The sequence below is a fragment of the Lepidothrix coronata genome, unplaced genomic scaffold (genome assembly GCF_001604755.1).
Source record: "Lepidothrix coronata isolate B3197 unplaced genomic scaffold, Lepidothrix_coronata-1.0 Scaffold7, whole genome shotgun sequence".
Taxonomy (NCBI): Eukaryota; Metazoa; Chordata; class Aves; order Passeriformes; family Pipridae; genus Lepidothrix; species Lepidothrix coronata.
In genome coordinates this window covers 7100879-7119932 of record NW_016690187.1, presented here as the reverse complement: position 1 = coordinate 7119932, position 19054 = coordinate 7100879, and the positions used below count along the sequence as shown (strand labels likewise).

At 34.5% G+C, this 19054-nt stretch overlaps 1 protein-coding gene across 1 annotated transcript in view; it reads right to left on the bottom strand.

Annotated features, from left to right (window-relative positions):
- Positions 1 to 19054, bottom strand: part of TTN (titin) — a 244207-nt gene that overhangs the window by 128871 nt on the left and 96282 nt on the right. Inside the window, exons 120-149 of the mRNA XM_017834916.1 lie at positions 18308 to 18385; positions 17389 to 17463; positions 17150 to 17224; positions 16822 to 16905; positions 16506 to 16568; positions 16119 to 16196; positions 15813 to 15896; positions 14780 to 14863; positions 14318 to 14398; positions 12149 to 12232; positions 11635 to 11952; positions 9786 to 9863; positions 9506 to 9580; positions 9209 to 9292; positions 8917 to 9003; positions 8322 to 8402; positions 8028 to 8117; positions 7731 to 7814; positions 6662 to 6766; positions 6365 to 6448; positions 5937 to 6014; positions 5636 to 5719; positions 5325 to 5408; positions 4769 to 5107; positions 4081 to 4155; positions 3077 to 3160; positions 2541 to 2621; positions 1812 to 1895; positions 1096 to 1179; positions 817 to 888 (exon numbers count right to left, since the gene is read on the bottom strand). Of these exons, the coding sequence (XP_017690405.1) occupies positions 817 to 888; positions 1096 to 1179; positions 1812 to 1895; positions 2541 to 2621; positions 3077 to 3160; positions 4081 to 4155; positions 4769 to 5107; positions 5325 to 5408; positions 5636 to 5719; positions 5937 to 6014; positions 6365 to 6448; positions 6662 to 6766; positions 7731 to 7814; positions 8028 to 8117; positions 8322 to 8402; positions 8917 to 9003; positions 9209 to 9292; positions 9506 to 9580; positions 9786 to 9863; positions 11635 to 11952; positions 12149 to 12232; positions 14318 to 14398; positions 14780 to 14863; positions 15813 to 15896; positions 16119 to 16196; positions 16506 to 16568; positions 16822 to 16905; positions 17150 to 17224; positions 17389 to 17463; positions 18308 to 18385 (2937 nt within the window). The remainder of the gene's footprint in view (positions 1 to 816; positions 889 to 1095; positions 1180 to 1811; positions 1896 to 2540; positions 2622 to 3076; positions 3161 to 4080; positions 4156 to 4768; positions 5108 to 5324; positions 5409 to 5635; positions 5720 to 5936; positions 6015 to 6364; positions 6449 to 6661; positions 6767 to 7730; positions 7815 to 8027; positions 8118 to 8321; positions 8403 to 8916; positions 9004 to 9208; positions 9293 to 9505; positions 9581 to 9785; positions 9864 to 11634; positions 11953 to 12148; positions 12233 to 14317; positions 14399 to 14779; positions 14864 to 15812; positions 15897 to 16118; positions 16197 to 16505; positions 16569 to 16821; positions 16906 to 17149; positions 17225 to 17388; positions 17464 to 18307; positions 18386 to 19054) is intronic.

Here is a 19054-nt window from a genome sequence, read left to right as displayed (position 1 = left end):
TACTCCTAGCACTTCCAGGTCTGAATATGTTCTTCTCTGAAAAGATAGTAGGATTTTTTATGCTTGGGTTTCTTATTAGTTTGTTTTTTTTTCCTGTGTTTTTTTTAATGGATTTTTGTTGTGGGTTTTTTTTGTTTGTTTGATAGGGTTTTCTGTTGGCTTTGTTTGTTTGTTTGGGTTTTTGTTTGGTTTGGGTTGGGGTTTTTTTTAGGTATTTTGGCAATCTAAAGGAGTTTATTTTTTGAAATTTCAAAATTATCCATAAAAGCAAGGCAAAACTCCAGTGCAATTAACTAATTATTATGCTTCCAACATCTATTGAGTTCTTTAGTGCTGGACTTCTACTATAAAACTTATGTTGCTATGAAAAACCTTTTGTGGCTCTGTATTTTGTCCCAATTTAAAGTATTACCTTAATCTTGACTTTCCTAAAGTCCCTGATATGACTGCAAAGAGTCCTTCTGCAAACAAGCTTCTGCCACAATGTTTTAGATTTTTTTCTAATATATTGTCAAAGTATTTGAGGAAAAAAAATGAGACATGAATTAAAAAAAATATAAGGCTAATCCCTGGCTCTACTAATGAGTCTCCTGTCTACTAAATTTCTTTGTCTAATTTAGTCTTTCTAAATTTTAAATTCTTGGAGCAGAATGTATCAGTCTATTTGAGCAGCTGCTAACAAAAGACAGAAATGGGAACTATAAGGTGTCTGTGACACCTTGTTTTGTTGTTTAAGAAAAACAAGCAAGTTGGGTTTCTCACTTGGTACCTCACTTTTAAAAGAGGTTAGAGAAAATCCATTTGGAGGACTTGTACCTTTAGCTGGAGGAGTTTCTTCTGTAGGTACAGCAGCAGGTATTTTCTTAAGTGGGACAGTTTTCTTTGTCACTGCAGATACTTCAAAGATATTACATTTTTTAAAGAACATTATAATATACAAAGTGTAAGTAACAAAGAAGCAATGACAGACACATAGTGTCTAAGGAAACATGAGAATGAACACATTTAATAGCAGATTAGCACACAGATGGAATGATGAAGATGAATAATTTGTAGGGAATGTGTTGCTTTACATAGCTTGAAGAGTTGGTGTACCTTTAGCTGCTGGAGCTTCTGGTTCAGTAGGAACAATAAAAGAGACTTTTTCTTCTGTTGGAACTTCTCCATAAACTTCAGTTTCTTTAAAGATATTAGTTTATTTTACATATTTTAGTATTAATTACAAGACAAGAGTAGAAAGACAACTTGTAATGCAAAAATGCAGACATGTATATGGACAAGGAGCTGTTTGAACATGTCATTCAAATATCTCAGTTCAGCCTAATCCTTTACCAATGCCTGCTAGAAGTGACCACTCCCAATCAATACAAGTATATACAAATGTTTAATTTTAGTTTCTAGTTACTTAGTTTCACGTATTAGATAGAGTTTGTAACTGAATTTCATATGTTCTCATTTGGAGTTAACTACCTCTATCCCAGCTCAAATATTAGTTGTTGTTTAGGATGGCTCTTAAACCATTGTCTACTTAAGTTCATTTCTTTGCTCCAGTGTGATTAAAGTGTTTCCTGGATCAGCAACTTAGTTTCATTTATTTCTCTTATTATCACAGGAGAAAAGTTTAGCATTTTTAAAATGCTGAACTACATCTAAATTTGGGGAGAGAGTTGGTTTAAAAGTCATGGATATAAGTTACTTCTAAATATTTTTAAAAATTAATTGAAAATATCTCATATTTCACAGAACACTGTAGGGCATGAATTGATATACTCTCTGCAATTTACTGTTCGGTAGATGTGTAATTGATGTACCTTCATAGAAAGGAGGTTCCTCTTCTCTAGGGATAATGATGGGTACTTTCTCTTCAAGGACAGCTCTCTTATGAAACTCAGGAACTTCAAAGATATTAGCTTTCTTTTAGTAACCTCAGAATATTTTGTCATTTTTAATATCCCAAACAAAAATAAACACAGAAAACTAAGTCCCTTTGAGATCTCAAATACCATGTCTTTTTGAGAATGAAATACAACACAGTTCTAGAATTGTCTTGATGGAACAATGAATTATGTGAAGAAATTTATAGTTTCTGCTCTCAAAGAGCATAATCCATTTGCTTTCCTCACTGAATTGTCATGCTTTTCCTTTGGATAGGTGTAACAGCTTTAATGTCTTAAACTTACTGGCTCCTGCCCTATTACTTCAGCAATTTCATGACTCATATATTGGTTTCAAAACCCCAGTTTAAACTAAATTCACAACTATATATTAAACATATAAAAGCATTGAAGGTTTACATACTGGTAATGTAACTAGAAATACCTCCTCAGCGTGTTTTCATTCATAATCCAATGATTTACTGTCTAGCACAGGTCTGAAATATTTGCCTCAGAGTTTACAGTATATCACTGAGAGCTGAATTTCCACCTGAGACTGGGTACTTTTGCAACAGTGTAAAGGACACAACAATCATTTTGAAAGATGTTAGCTAGGAAAAATGGCACAAATATTTCCCTAAGATCTCATATCAAAGTCTCCTTTACCTTTCTTTGGTGGAACTTCTATTTCAGGTGTACGTGTAGGTTTCTTTTCTTCAGGGACAGTTCTTTTGAGAACGTCTGGCCCTTTAAGATATAATTTACTTTTAGGGCTTTCAAAGCTATTTGGAAGAAGTTAGAAAGAAGAAGAGCAAATCTAACAAGGAAGATTCTTGAAACATCAAAGAATTAAATACTTCCTGAAAGAACGTCTATGTTAATTTTGAAGATTAGACAAAAGAATAATGTTTAAAAATATATATTCTTGAAAGAAAGATTCTTTTTCAGAAGAAATAAAAATATTCTTTCTTTCTGAACTACTTTCATGGGCAGCTTAATGACAAAACACTCATTTTTTAAAGCGACTCTCACATGTTTTCAACAAATGACTTGAAACAGAAAGGCAAAAAATATTCAGTTACAAACAGATGAAAAAAACACTGTGGGGACATAAAACACATGCAGGTTTCTCAACAAACAACAAGGACAAAAGACTGAAATTAGAGTTCATATACCATGAAGACAACGCAGAGGAAGTATACCTTTAGCTGGTGGAGTCGTCTCCTTTTTAGGAACAGCAGGTGGTACTTTTTCTTTTGGAACAGGTTTCTTTGGCACCGCTGGCACTTTAAAGACATTGGTGTTTTTTTAAGAATGTTTGCAGTATGAGTATTATGCAAGAATAGAAGTTAAAAAAAAGCAAGCAATGCAAAGACTCAGAAATCTTAGCAAAACACACACACACATATATATATATATATATATAATACATATATACATGTACATAATACAAAATAGGCCACTTGTCTGGACCAGTTTGCTTGGATTCACATAGCTAGAGTTTTGGTATTCAATGAAAGAAAAATACTGCTGTTTGTTGGGTAAATTTTTGACTAGGATAAGCCTTAACAATTAGTTTCATGAACTATCAGCTCTAAATAATGGCAGCTGGGAATACAGTAAGGTTTTAATTTCCTATCAACTAAGTCCAAGCCTTTCTGTAAAAACAAACAAACAAGCAAGCAAATCCACTTTTGCCCACTGATTTAGTTCTGAGAATTCATATGAGAAACAACTGTAGAACTTATCATGAAATGAATTCTGGTAAAATGAGTGCTATGAACAGAAAATTACAAAATTCTGGACTAGTACAGTAACTGTACTAGCATCCACTGACAGTTGCTATTCATGACACTTAGGTTTTGTAAAGCCTGTTACAGAGAACACCTACTAAGATTGCACACATCCCAGCACATCATTAGGTTAAAGAAAGTTCTAGTTTTTTAGGATTCTGCAGGAAACCAGGGTTTCCTGATTAGCTATAAAATGTCACATATTGTAAGGGCAAAAAATAAATTTTGCCTCCAGGAAGTAAATTTGTCTGTTTTGGTTTGTTAAAGAAATATTTTTTTTTTTAGTAACTTCACTTTGACTGTACTGCGAAAGAAAGTTAAGGATCTAGCAGTCAAATCAGAATAGGTAAATTACTGGATTTGGGGATTCAGAGACTCTTTGTGTTTTCAAATGTATTGAATAGTTGAGGTACCTTTGGCTGGTGGAGCTTCTCTTTTAGGAACAGGTACTTTTTCTTCTGGCAGAGGTCTTTTGGGCAACTCAGGCACTTTAAAAAATATTTCATTGTGGATTGTAAATTATTTATGAGGAATTACAACAGATATAAACACAGCAAACTAGGCAATCACTCATCTCATAATTTATGCAGAAAAAAAGCAAGTGGTAATCTCAGAATTCTTGAACAACAAAACAAAGGAGTATCAGCCTACATCTTTTGGTACATTGCAGATGCACTTTCTGTTTGACATGAGGACTCATAATTTAAATGGTGGAAAGGAAAGTTTTACATGAGTTCCAATATCTCTGTAACTCAAAGGAGCTAAACTGGGCAAAAGAATCAAATATCAATGCAAAAAAAATATTTAATTCATGTTGAAGCTGAATTACATCAGAAAATTATAAATTTCTCTGCCTGTGTCATATCTACACTAACTCACTCTTGGGCAGTCAGGTGGGGAACCCTCCCATTTCAGTCTGAAGGGAAGAATTCCTTAGGAAGGAGTAGGATAGAAACAGTCTTTGAATTGATTTATCATTACCAGCAACAGACAAACATAGGACTACAAACAAGGCAAAATATAAATAAACACCCATAGGAGGCTTAAGCAGTAACTGGAAACAACACACTATAAGAACAAAGAAATCATGACTTGATTTACCTATAGCTGGTTGGATTTCGTAAGCCTCCTCATATACCTCCTCATATTTCTCATAGATCTCTTCTTTCTCCTTAAACTCGTACTTTCCATAGATATCTTTTTCCTCAGCCTCCTCTGCATATTCCTGTTCCTGAATCTCCCTATATCCCTCAGGTTCTTCAGGTTCCTCATATGCCTCAATTTCTTCAGCTTCCTGAATCCGCTCAAACTCTTCAACGCTTTCATATGTCTCATACTTCTCATACTCTTCATATGCGTATTCATACTTCTCCATTGCAGGTGCAGGAGCAGGAGCAGTGACTTTTTCTTTCCGGACAAGTTTCTTGGATACTTCAGGCACTTTAGAAACAGTATTATTGTTACTATCTGACTTTTTTTTTTTTTTTTTTACAGTTAGTCAAGATAATTCACAAAGAACAGAAAATGTACACAATAACCACAAGCATAAGTTAAATTGTAAAACCATTCTTCTGAAACAATATATATATTATAAAAGATTTTAGAATGAGGAGGAAAAATAAATCTTTGGGAGAAGTAATAAGAATTATATCTGTACCTTTAGTTGGTGTTGGTTCTTTGGGTTTGGGCACAACAGCTGGTACTTTCTCTTCTGCAACAGCTCTTTTACGCACCTCCGTGACTTTAAAGATACAGATTTTGTTTAGGAATTTAAAAAAAACAAACCACCTTAGAGCAGTATACATAAAAAAGCACAAGAAACAGAGGTTTACGGTTCTACAATGCAAACATTGAAAATGAAGAGTTTTAACATAAATTCAAGCAGAAATCTTGTACAACAGAGACAAAAGTTAGAAGAAGGTCAAGAGCATTTTTAGCATAAATATTAATTATAAAGACTACATATACCTTTTGCAGCTGGAACTGCCACTTTTTCAGGGGGAGCAACAAGCACCTTCTCTTCAGGTGTAACCTTCTTAGTCACCTTGGGTACTTTAAAGATAGGACCTAACTTCAGTATGCTTTTGCATAATTTATAAATAGACACCAAGTCAGAAGCTTAGAACAGAGACTCACAAACAAACAAACAAACAAACAACATAGTGACAAACGTAATACAAAACAGATATACTAAAATGTCCCTTGCTAAACTCAACTTGTATGAAGAATATTATCAGTTAATGATAACAGCATGTACAAACTGCAATACCTTTGGCTGATGGAGCTGGCACCTTTTTAGGAACAGGTTCTTTTACTTCAGGAATGGGTTTCTCAGGCATCTCAGGCACTTTAAAGACATTTTATTTTAAGAATGTCATCTACCAGTAGTATGAGAAAGAGAACACAAAACATATACAAACAGACATAACGACATACGAACTGATCTGCAGAATGTATTTTTAAAAGATGATACAGAAATTAAAGCAAAAGACACTTTACATCCATAGGCATACTTCTTGAAGATGTAAAATCATTTTAGAGCTTTTTTTTAGCTAGGAATTCGACAGGCACTTTGAGACATCAATACAGAAAGGCAGCACAGACACAGACTAACATAAATAACAAACAAAATAAACTAGATGGAGACTCTGAATGAAAACAACAACACATTGTTTTCCTAAGTATTAATTTATGTACCTTTTGCTGGAGGAAGCTCCAGTTTCTCAGGAGTCGGTACAGGAATTTTTTCTTTTGGGACAGGTTTCTTAGGAATCTCTGGCTCTTTAAAGATATTATTTTGCAAACACATTTTAAAATTGCTTTCAGAGCAGTAAAAGCATGAAAAACATGAAACAAGGTAAAAACATGAAACAAGACAACAAGCTCCCCCAAAAAGATTCTTAAGATTTATGTAAAGCTTAGAACAAGAAATAAAGAGGAATACCAATGAACACAAAAGATGTCATGAGTAATTTGCAAGAAAAGATCGTGTACCTTTTGCTGGTACAGTTTCTTCTGGAATAGTTTCCTCTCCTTCTTCCTCAGGAACAAAAATGGGAACCTTTTCTTCAGACACAACTTTCTTTGCCACCTCAGGCACTTTAAAGATATTATTTTAAGAACTTTACTTTCACAACACCACAAAGAAAAATTCATAACATAAAACTCAGGGACAGCAATTTTAACATAACAACAGTAATAAAACAGTAAAAAAATAGGGGAAACTATTTTTTGCTCCCTGGCAGCAGCAATGTGCAATTTGGCTACAAGGATTATATGAGGAATAGCTATTTTGCCCAATTTTTAATTCCACAGTGTTGTTGTAAACAGAAAATATTATCAAAATATGCTACAAACCAGAGGTTAAGGAAGATTATTAGCATCTAGGTGTTTTTTTTTTACATAAAAACCTTCCAGTGTCTGCTTTCCTAAAAAACTCCGCTGCTCAGGTAGAATTTGCTTGGCCTTTGCAATAGTCTGACTCCTCATTGAATTTCACATTTAGAGTATATAATCTGGTTATTTCTATAGTCAGTTTTGAATTGATTTTATTTTTGTATAAGTTTAGCTAAAAAACTTGAGAATTTAGCATACTCTCAAGGTAAACGTAAGAGTGATCTCCCAGAATTGAAGAATTTCCAGGTAAAAATAACATTTTATTTCAGATAGTGCTTTTCTGTTTCAACAAAATTTAAATTATTTGAAAAAATAGTTAAATTAATTTTAAAATTAGTTAAAATTAATTAATTTAAACTAAAATTAATTTAAAAATTAGTTCTGAATTATAACATCACAATGAATTATTTAATTCACAGTGATCATTTAAAAGGGAAAAAAAGCAAGTCATTCAAGGCTTGATTCTCAGCCTGTTGAAACCAATAAAAAAAATAGACAACCAAGCCATGTCTGAGCCCTAGCACTGCTCACTACAGAGAAGCAGCAGAGTGCCAGAATCAAGGATTTGACTTTATGTGAGTATAAATTGAATTTTAAAATTAGATTCCACTGAAATATGAAAATAAGAAGGAGAGGAATTATCTGCATACAACATGATGTGATATACCTTTAGACGGTGGAATTTTCTTTACTTTAGGAACTGCAACAGGTACTTTTTCTTCTAGGACAGCTCTCTTGGGCACCTCTGGCACTTTAAAGATATTGTTTTGATAAGAAATTTTTAATTGCTTTTAGAACATCAAAACTACAGAAACCACAGAACAAAGGCACACAGACCAAGAAGAATAAGAAAACTCCTCTCAGAAGGTTAATTAAGATTCACATCAAGCTTAACAATGAATGGAGATGAAGATCTTAATGAACTGAACAAAGCTCTCATAATCTTCAAGAAGGAATGGTGTACCTCTTGCTGGGATCTCTGGAACATTTTCCTCTTCCTCTTCTTCTTCGGGAGCAAAAACATGTACCTCTTCACTGGGAGGTCTTGGTATTTCTGGCACGTTAAAGATAGTGTTTAATTGTAGAAAACTTGGACACAACATCAGAAAGTGAGAGACAACTTACACAGAAGCTAAAGAGTATGAATTAGCAAGTACATTTGTCACAAACTGCTATAATATTTCAAATACATTCTAATAACAAACATAAAGAAACAACAAGAAGCATCGTCTACATGTTCAGTTATAAGAATCAATACCTTTGGCTGGTGGAGGTTCTGGTTTTTTACGTACAGGGACAGGTACTGTCTTTTCTGGAACTTTCTTGGGCACTTCAGGCACTTAAAAGACATTTTTGTTTAAGGAATTAATTTTCAATGTAAGATAAGACATGGTAAAAAGATAAGATAACCACACATTTATTGTAAAATCTAATCGTGTATGAAAGTTAGCATAATTTTATCCACAGATTTATGCACATATGTAAACTTACAAACACACACAGACTACAGCATTACAAATTGGTGTCGTAAGGCTAAGGAGGAAGCTTGCTGTTTAGGTACATTGTATATCTTTTGAAGCATCTGTTTGTGAAACAGCAAGTACTTTAAAATTATTTAGAAATATAAGATCCAAAAGACAGAGACAATACAATACACAAACATAGACATTTTCAAAGCATAGAATAAGCATAGCATCCGTGACTAACAGACACAGCCACAGTGTTCTGATCAAACATAGGCCAGTGAGTGGTTCAAACACACTGAGCTGAGGAATGGGATTGTTACTGGCAGATTTCTAAAGCTGAAGAAACAAAACTAGAATCACAGAGTTGAACCAGAAACTGGTGTATACCTTTGGCTGCTGGAGGCTCTTCCACTCTTTTAGGCACTGGGACAAGTACCTTCTCTTCTGGCACAGGTTTCTTTGGTACTTCAGGCACTTGAAAAAATATTATTGTAGCTTAAGAATTTGATTTTTGAACCATACCGTAAAGAACATTGATATAAATCAATAAAGTGGAATGAAAAATTACTGTCAAGACTAGAAAACTTTCTTCATTCTACATTATATTGAAAGAGGAAAGATGAACATAGACTGACTTTTTAAATATTTTTGTAACACATTCAGTCAAGAGCTGATATACCTTTGGCTGGTGGAACTTCCTTCTTTTTTGGTACAGGAATAGGAACCTTCTCTTCAGGAACAGGTTTCTTTGGCACTTCTGGAACTTAGTAAGATATTATTGAAAATTGAGCTTGGCATGAGAGTCTAAAACAAGGTGACATGCAAGCCAGTCACACTAAACAATTAAACACAAACAAAAAGAACCACAATTCTTAAGAGTAACAATTCTTTTACTATCCTAGCTTTTAAAACAAGTGAGAAGATAAATGAACTTTAGAGAATCTTTCTGATCACAGGTAATTACAAGTGCATTTACCTTTAGCTGGGGGAGATTCCTTCTTCGGCACTTGGACTTTCTTTTCAGGTACAGGTTTCTTTGGCACCTCGGGCACTTCAAAAACATCATTTTGGTTAAAAAATAAACCACAAGCTACTCAAAACAGAAATGAAACAAAAAAGACAGCAACACAGATATTTCATATGAAGAGCCCCCTCCAAAAAGGGCAGAAAAAGGTAATAATCATTTAAGGCAGCTGAAATACAACGTGAATTACATATTCAGAGGATGTTTGCTAAGATAAAGAGAAGATATATACCTTTTGCTGGAGGAGGTTCTTTTTTCTTCATAATAGGTATTTTTTCTTCTGGAACAGGCCTCTTGGGAACCTCAGGCACTTGAAAGATACCATTAATGTTTTAGGTATTTACTTCTATAACAGTGGGAACACAAAGTGCAAACAGACATACAAATACATACTCAAAACATACAGCTATGATTTAACAGGGTTTCATCATTAAGACAAAATAAAAGAGCAAATATTATATTAGCTGCTGTTATGTCCATTCTTCCAGCTCAGCCACTGAGACCATCAGTAAATATGTTTTTAACTTTAAGGGCTTTTTTGCAGATCAGAAGATTAAGAAAGAGTTTGCCATTTTAGAAGCAGCTATTAAAGAAGATTGTAGAGTGTCACAGTGGGAAATTTGCAAAAATACAAACATTGTAACAAACAATTACTGAATTGCTGTATTAGATATTTAGTGTTTTTACTACTTTTCCATATTTTTCCCTAGAACTATGATCCTAAAGTAGCAACTCAGGCATTTAATAGGTTGCATCTCATCATGTATATGTCTTAAATATAAATTGCTGATTTTCTTCCAAAAGACCCAGGCACATCTAGTTTATCACCTGACTTAACTTCAAGCACAGAACTATGGAGACATTAAAAGTACCCAGCAGTTTATACCAAATTTGCTGAGTAAATGAAATATTTAAAACCCCCCACTTAATTCTTCTGAAATCAACAGACTTTAACTGCAGTGAGGCAAAGGTTTCAACTAAAATGTACATAAACTTCTTTTTGTACTCCAAAACCCAGAAATATCCATAAAAGTTTTACAATGACAGGAGTCCCACTGGCTCTGAGCTTACTGAAGGAAGTTCGGAGCACGTATGCATTAAACTTAGCTACAATGACAGAGTCAAAGGAAATTTTAACCAACACTAATCTTCCTGTTCAGGATTAACTTGGCTTTTGAGGTGTGCAGCCTCACCTTTTCTCAACTATGAAAAATATGCCAATCAATTTGTCGAAATTCTACTGCAAACAGTGTTAAATATAGTTTTGGCATTCACTAATTAATCAAAAGAAATTCTGAACTTCTTTTTGGGGAAAAGACACTATGGAATTATTTGGATCAGGACTGGAAAGTATGCATTTTTAAATACTCTTAGATGATTACGTAATTTTGGAAAATCGGATATTGATGATTCATATCTTTATATTATCATGTATTGAGGTCTTGGAATGACCTAGTTCTCCTAAGTAGTTCATCCTGCACTAACAATGTAGAAAATGTATACCAGTACCATAAAAATTAGTCCTAAGGGAAACACCTACAACTACAACTAAGAGTATTTAAATGTGGATATTCAATAAAACTTTTGTATCTTTTTTTTTCATGTCCCTTTAGGACAGAAATAGACATCAACCATAGGGTTTTCAAAGATTTCTGAGTGGAATTCAATGTGATTTGTGTTCCTAAATCACATATCCTATCTCTTTTCTGGACAAATATATTTTTTTGTCTGTGATTGCAGATATCACATAAGTATTTCTAAGTATTTCAAGCACAGTCTGATAGCAAAAGTGGATTCCAAATGAGGATGAAATTAAGCTCAGTTAAATTTTCTTAGTGGGTTATACGCAGTGCATATGAAAGAGGAATGAACATGTATGACATGGAACATTTAAATTTATAGAGGTAGTAAAGAGTAGACATACAGTCATCACAGGTTTTCTAAACTACATACTAATCAATAAACATCTTGAAAAAAGGCAGACTGTAAAGCACACCAGAACATCTTAAAACAAACAAAGCTTTGGTATTTTAATGGAATGAAAAGATGCTACTTTTTCTCACACAAACTGTAAAGTATACCTCTAACTGGTAGAGGAGCCTCCTCTTCATACTGAGGAACCTCTGACTCTTCCTCCTCATATTCAGCAACTTCCTCTCCATAATAAGCAGCTTCTTCTTCATAATGTGTGACTTCTTCCTCTTCATACTGAGGAACTTCTTCCTCATAGTGACTAACTTCTTCATAACGGTGAACTTCCTCCTTGTAATGGATTACTTCCTTCTCATATCTGGTGGTTTCTTCCTCCTCATATTTTGGAATTTCTTCTTCCTCTTCATACTGAGGAACTTCGACATACGCTTTTTCTTTTCGGACAACTGTCTTGCGTACTCCAGGCACTTGAAAAGATACCAATTAAAAGAACCTTAACATTTAGCACATAGATCTTACTAATAATAAGGATCACAAGGCATTGCCAACTAGGAATTAACCAAAGGAAGAACATTCCACAGAAAACAAACAGTACTCACTGTACACAGAACATACAAGACACAAAAAAATTTATAATATATTTCAATGCTCTATCCAGTATACCTTTGGCTGGTGGTCTTGCCATTTTTTTAGGAGGATAAATTGGTGCTCTTTCTTGAAGGATAGCTCTCTCTGGTACATCAGGCACTTAAAAGATACATTACAATTACATTTAAGAATTTTTAGACGTTTTGTTTAAAAGCAAAAATATTCTTGGTAAGAAATAGAAAAAGATACCTTAAAAACACATGGTTGACATGTAAAAGACAAGTGTGCTTATTGACACTGGACATGTAGTTAGGGGAGTCACTAGACTACTTTTCAATTAAGAAAAACCAAACTTTTCAAGACACCAATATAAGCAGCCGATACGATTCTTGCTTCATCCAATGTTGCCAACAGTGAAGCTAAGCTTGCTGCTGGGCAGAACTCAAAATCCAAATCCATCCAATTACAAAATCACTAAATTTCACTCTCCACTGTAGCAGCCCCTCTCCTTAGCAGTGACACTTTGCACTACCTCAGGAATAGACCAAGAGTCCTTCTTCACTGGCAACAAAAGATTTCCCTGGAAAACCGTAGGTGAAGGTGAGGGAGCACCTGGAGAAAAACTTTGAGAGTGACTAACAATAGATAAGACCTCCAGTCTAATTAAAGGCAAAAGAATTAATTGCTCAGTGAGGAAGGTATTTTTCGTCTTCTGTCAATTACTTTACAAAGTGGCTTGTTTGTTCAGGCATGGCAAGAAGCCATTCCCTATAAAAGCAGGAAAATTTCCAGAAGATTAAGGTGTGGATAAATTCAGTATTTAAGATTTACTTAGGACAAAATGCATGCTATGTTTAAGACAAAATGCATGCTATGTTTAAGCAGCATATTCTCTTTTACAGAAGTGCATGGATGTTGTCTTCTGAGGCAGATGTCAATATAGCTGGAAACTGCACAGAAAATTACCCTGGCATTTTAACATCTGGGAGACTTGTCAAGTTAGAGAATAACTTCGGCCTTTTCTTCACAGATTGGAGTTTTTTTCTGACCATCTTAAGAGATGGAATCCCTTCTGTCAGCGATAGATTTGAGAATTTCTAGATGCTTTCTTCATCACGAGCTACAGTGAGCATAGATGAGTGGCTGCCACAGGTCTTGATGCTTGCCAAGTGGGTGTTATTTTTGAGGCAATGTGAAGACTGTCTAGCTCTTTAAGTATTTTCTGGTAGAGTCCTGCTAGATATTTAATTAAAAGTGCCAGGTATATTTGCATTTGAAATCTTAGACTAAAACTGATTGGAACTGGTAACTTTGGTGGATTTGATAACACAAACTGCATTGTGCATGAGTGCTCTTTTTAGAAAACTAGGGTTCCTTTGGATTCTTTTCTTTCAGCTGAAACACCTCTGCCTGGTATCTCATTGGAGAACTGTTGCATTTAACATCCTTCTGCTTTGACCTTTTTTTCTCCAGACCAGCTGGCAAATTAGACCTGCCTTACAGAGAACCAGTCAAAGATCATCTAACTACTCATGATATGCCTGTCCTGCTCTCATTAGAGACTAAACAGATTATTTAGCTTTTCATTGATTTGATTGTATTAATCTTTCATTATATGAATATGATAATACCATTTATCAACCGTAGCAGGTCTAAAAGTAGTAAGTGTGAGGCATCTTGTGGGCCATTTTTCACAAATCAATAAATGGTCTCCAAAAGTGAAAGAGCAATGAATTTTCTTTAAAGGCTGTGCACTTTGTTCAAAGCCCTCGAGCAGGCAGATCCATTACATGATCGTGCTAAGTGTCTCAGCCATGTAGGCAACAGTAGAGCTAATGATTTTTTATTTGACCTTCAGATTTAGGTGAGGAATTGCTCTTAGAAAACAGGAAAGGATCTGCTTTGTTTTTGGAAAAGAAAGCATGTTAATTTAAATGAAAGACAAGGCTGTCCTGTTTCCACTCAAAGGCTGGACAGGTGGCAAAATTTGTGAAGGAGGACCTAGTGAAAGTTTTGGGTTCTCCTATGACAACAGCAGTGAGCCAGGAGGAAAGAATTAAGTCTTTTATGAGAATGGAATACTGTCTTGTGCTATTCTACAATCTTCACTTTCATGACAGACTGGCAGTAAGCAAAGGATGCGAAATTTTCTTTTGTTCTCTCTCTCTCTGTTTTTTTTTTTTTTTAAAGTAGGTGACAAGATGTAAATTTGGACAGGACACAGAATCTTTTTAGTCTTCATACCTGTGTATGAAATCTCCTTTTCTGTGTGGAGAGAAATGGATACTTCCTCTGAAATAGCCCAGTGTTCTTCTTCTGTTGGTACTTCAAAGACAGAGTCTAACATTAATTTTTTTTCTCTGGTACGATATCATGCACAATAATAAATATCCCACTTGGAGTTTCTTATGAAAATCATTATTATTTCCTGACACCTCCCATACCCAGAGTAATTGGTGAAAATGTCTGTAGTGTTTCTCAAAGACTCTGTAAACTTTTGCTTGGGACTATGGTGGATCATATTGATAGGCTTGGTAGCGTTAGGTTAACAATAGGACTCAATGATCTTAAGTGTCTTTTCCATCTTAAATGATTCTATGATTCTAAATTTGAACCTCAAGAAAGGTGCCAGAACCGTAGGCTTGAAACTCTGGTCATATTGCTTGAGGACAGTATATTCATAGATTAATCCATGGGCAGGAGTACCTTCTGGTGGTGGAGACACTTTTCTTTTTGGAACAGCAACGGATACTCTTTCTTCTCTGGCAACTTTCTTCTGTACTTCTTGCACTTTAAAGATAGTAATTGTAAGAATACTAAATTCTAAAAGAAATCACACACTTTCTGAAGTTCAGAAAAAGAATAATGGACAAAATTACAGGAAAGTAGTACACTAATACATAGAAAATATACTTATAACAAACACAACAGTCACATGAGACATACGACCATAAAGACATGTAAATTAACTGAGAAAATGACCAGCTGAAGCTTTAATGCATAGTAGCTAGATATGCATTAAGTATTTTGAAGACCAGTAATTTGGCAGGTTGCAGAAATAAATTGTTGAGAAAAATTAGACACTTTGAAACACTGTTTTAGTAACAGCAGAAATGCAGTTAAATATTAAATAATATGTACTAGTATAATACACATAATATTAGAGTAATAGATACATAGACCAAAACAAATCAAAACCAAACAGAATATTCACATATTGTGAAGTAAGATGGAATGATTGAGATGAAAGCAAGATGTAAATATTCTGCCTCCTAACTCTTCAGAAATGCAATTCAACCGCAGAACACCACACACACAGGATACGTAACAAAATCACGTTTCAAACACAAGAAAAGCACAGAAACAGAGGACATATTTGTAATTTTGAGACCCATCACTTGAATATTGACAATGTTATAAAACACTGATAATTTTTTTCTAAATGTGTTCAAATTTATTTAACTTCTTCACTGAGTAAATGTCTTCAATCAGCTTTGCAAGGCACTCAAGCACCCAGTGATCAATGGAGTTAAATAATAGCTAGAAAATACAAGGAATGCAGGTGTATGACTATTCTCTGTCACCTTCTGCATTCTTTTCAGGGGAGAAGACAAAGGTCCTTTACATTTATAATCAAATCAGGAGAGACAGATTTGATTAACCAGGCAGATTGTGAGTACAATGCACATGGACATCTAATATTTAGAAGCCCTCTCTACTTTCACGGACTTTTGTATACCTTTAGCTGGTGGAGCTGCCACTTTCCGTGAAATTGGAACAGGTACTTTGTCTTCTGGCACAGCTTTCTTGGTCACTGCTGGCACTTTTTTAAAAAGAGTTTATTTTAAAAGATGCTGAATTAATCACAGTATATGAATATAATCAGATGACAAAACACAAATGTAGAGACTTGACATTTCTTCAAGTAAAAAAAAAAAAAGACAGCAAACACTGAACAATACAGTTTATATTAGATAACTAGACATATATATAAACTACTACTCTGAAACAACACTTCTCTTGTGTAACTCTGAAAATTATATACCTTTTTTTGGTGGAGCCTCCTCTTTTCTAGCAACTGCAACCTTTTCTTCTGTGATAATTTTCCTGTGCACTTCAGTCACTTAAAAATAATGTGTAAGATTATTTTATTGCAATACTTGAAATACAGATATATGTAAGTTTTTTCTACTTATTCTGATTGTTTAAAAAGAAAGTGCTAAGTGAACTTCAACAGCAACAAAAACGAGACACTGCAGGAAAGAGTAATTTACAGCCATAGCACAAAAATGAGTAAATAGTCAAAAGACAGGGGAGATCCAGACAAAGGTTACAGATACTAACAAACAAAACTGTATTTAAGTAAAACACCTAAACACAAATACTGCTAGGCCAAACTAAAGAATCTCCATGATCATAATATTCTGTTTACCTTTGGTTGCTGGAGGTTCTTCAACTTCGATCTCAAAAGTGGGCACCTGTTTTTCTGCAGGTTCTTAAAAAAGATTGTGCAACTTTAGAAAATTTGATTGATTTCATCAACAGGCATAAGATAGAAGATGAAATAAAATAAATGTCATCAAGACAGCACAGGTCACAGGTGTCATGGTAGACAAACGAATATAAGTACATGTTTAATGTCGAAGAAATTTGATATGGGAGATATATTTTGTGTCAACATGCAAATATGTTAAAGATGGAATACAGCAAAACAATTTTTTTGCAACAAGAACAAACCACTGCTATACCTTTCACTGGTGGAGCCACCATTTTTTTAGACAGAGGGACAGGTACTTTCTCTTTAGGAACTGCTTTCTTATGAATTTCAGGAACTTTAGAAAAATGAGTAAGATGAAAAAGAAGATGAGAAAGAATATTAAGATGTAACATTTGAAACTGCCTTCTACTTCACAATGTGTTTTACAAAGTTAGCACAAACAATAATTTTCATGGTACAAGAAACAATCATTTTCCACTGCAAGCAGACACTACTCGTGTCAACATGTACAAGCAGGACAGTAAGACAAACATAATCCCCTTGAAGATACATCACCGGCCTGAGGAACTCATTTATACCTTTAATTCCCGGAGCTTCCTTAGGAGCAGCTGGGACTTTTGGTTCAGGGACAACTTTCCTGTACTTCTCAGGCACTTTAAAAAATTACAATATATAATTTTACATAGAGGCATAGTATTACTACAACATGAACATATTTCATTCATACAAAAAAGCCACAAATGGACATAAACATAGAGTGGCAACATAATGTTGAGTAATGAAACAATCAACATGTTGTAGTGCAAAGAACATATACCTTTTGTGGTTGGGGCTTCCTCTCTTTTAGGAACTGTTACTGTTTCCTCTATGTAGTAAGACTCTTCTTCAGTCACTTTGAAAGAGTAAAATATAAAAATACTTAAGTGCTTGACATATATTACTGTCTTTATGGTTGCCCTGGTAAGCAACAAAATACTTGTAAGACATGGATAAGCAGTGTGCATTACTAACAGACACCTCTGGTATTACAAAATCTATACTCAAGCCATCCTGCTCTCTCTGAGGCCAGTGGAAACATTCCAAGCAACTTAAATGAAACTGAGAGACTGAGCCCTCATCTTGAATTTGCATGGAATACGAAAATGCTCAGTCCATTCCTCTGTTCACTAGTTCACTAATGTTGGAATTTGTCCATTTTGAAAAAGCTTCTCTCCCAAGTACCAAGAAAATTCCTTGACAAAAGCTGACCCTGGAAAAATCTTTCTATGGTGTCCCTTTGAACAGAAATTGAGTCAAGCAGTGTTATTTATTGTCCTTCACAGTATTATGTTACCACCAATAAACTTACAGGTGGAAACAATACAGTCATTTTATGCTGAAATTGCCTGAGTAATCACAGGCACCATGATATCCTAAAGGACCTTTATTTCATTCAAGCAACCTGGTGGAAGAGGAACTTCCAACAGAGGATTTTTGTAAAGAAGGGCTGATAGATCTCAATATCCAAGAGATACCTCGTTATTTTCCCTACATCACAACAGGATTAACTACTACATTTTTCAAAAGCAGGTAATAGAAATTGTAAACATTCTTAGTATTAAAATTTGTAAGTTATGAAATGTATTTATATAGTAGTAAATTCTTCCTTAAAGTAGATATTAATCCACACTAGTTTTTGGTACAAAATAAAATTACTTTTTTGCTTTTGCCTAGTATTCCTGAATTGTTTGTCATACCTTCAGAAACCTCTTCTCTGTGAATGGAGATAGATACTTCCTCTGTTTCTTCTTCAGACCATTCTTCTACTGTTGGTTCTTTAAGGAAAATTATTAGTTTTAGTATTTTTGGTGGATGGATAGATGGAGAGAGGGAGGGATCGATGGATGGAGAAGATGAAGAGCAATTCTTACAAACTCTATATGACAATGACAGATATGCATACAGTACAGAAAGTGCTGTGCAGATACATATGTACCATTTGCTCTAAATTACATGTTTTGTCCATGTGTGTTGTATCTCTCTAATACCATACACTGGTCAACTGTCAGTTCATCAGAATGCCTCAGCTCCCCAAACTTCCCCATCACAACAGCTGAGGTGGAGGAAATAAGAGTCAAAAAATTGGAGGTTGCTCCATGATCCAAGTATATGAAAGTGAGAAGGAAAGGAACAAGATGAGAAGAATAAGTCAGGAATCGAAAGAAATGCCTGGAATGTGCACATCAACAAATGTGACTGTGTCAGGGAAAACATCAACTTGTTCTGGGCAAAAATTTAATTTGCAGGAGACAAACAGAAATTAACACTGCACATATCCATAGGAATATAATTTGCAAGTTCATGTTTTAGATAGAGGATTTTCATATTTGCTCCTAAAAACTCATTTATACTTTTTAATGGAAAATATAAATTGTCTTCACTGGATAGTTATTAATGAGATATAAAAACAGACAAAATGCTGATTTGTTACCTTGAAGCAGATT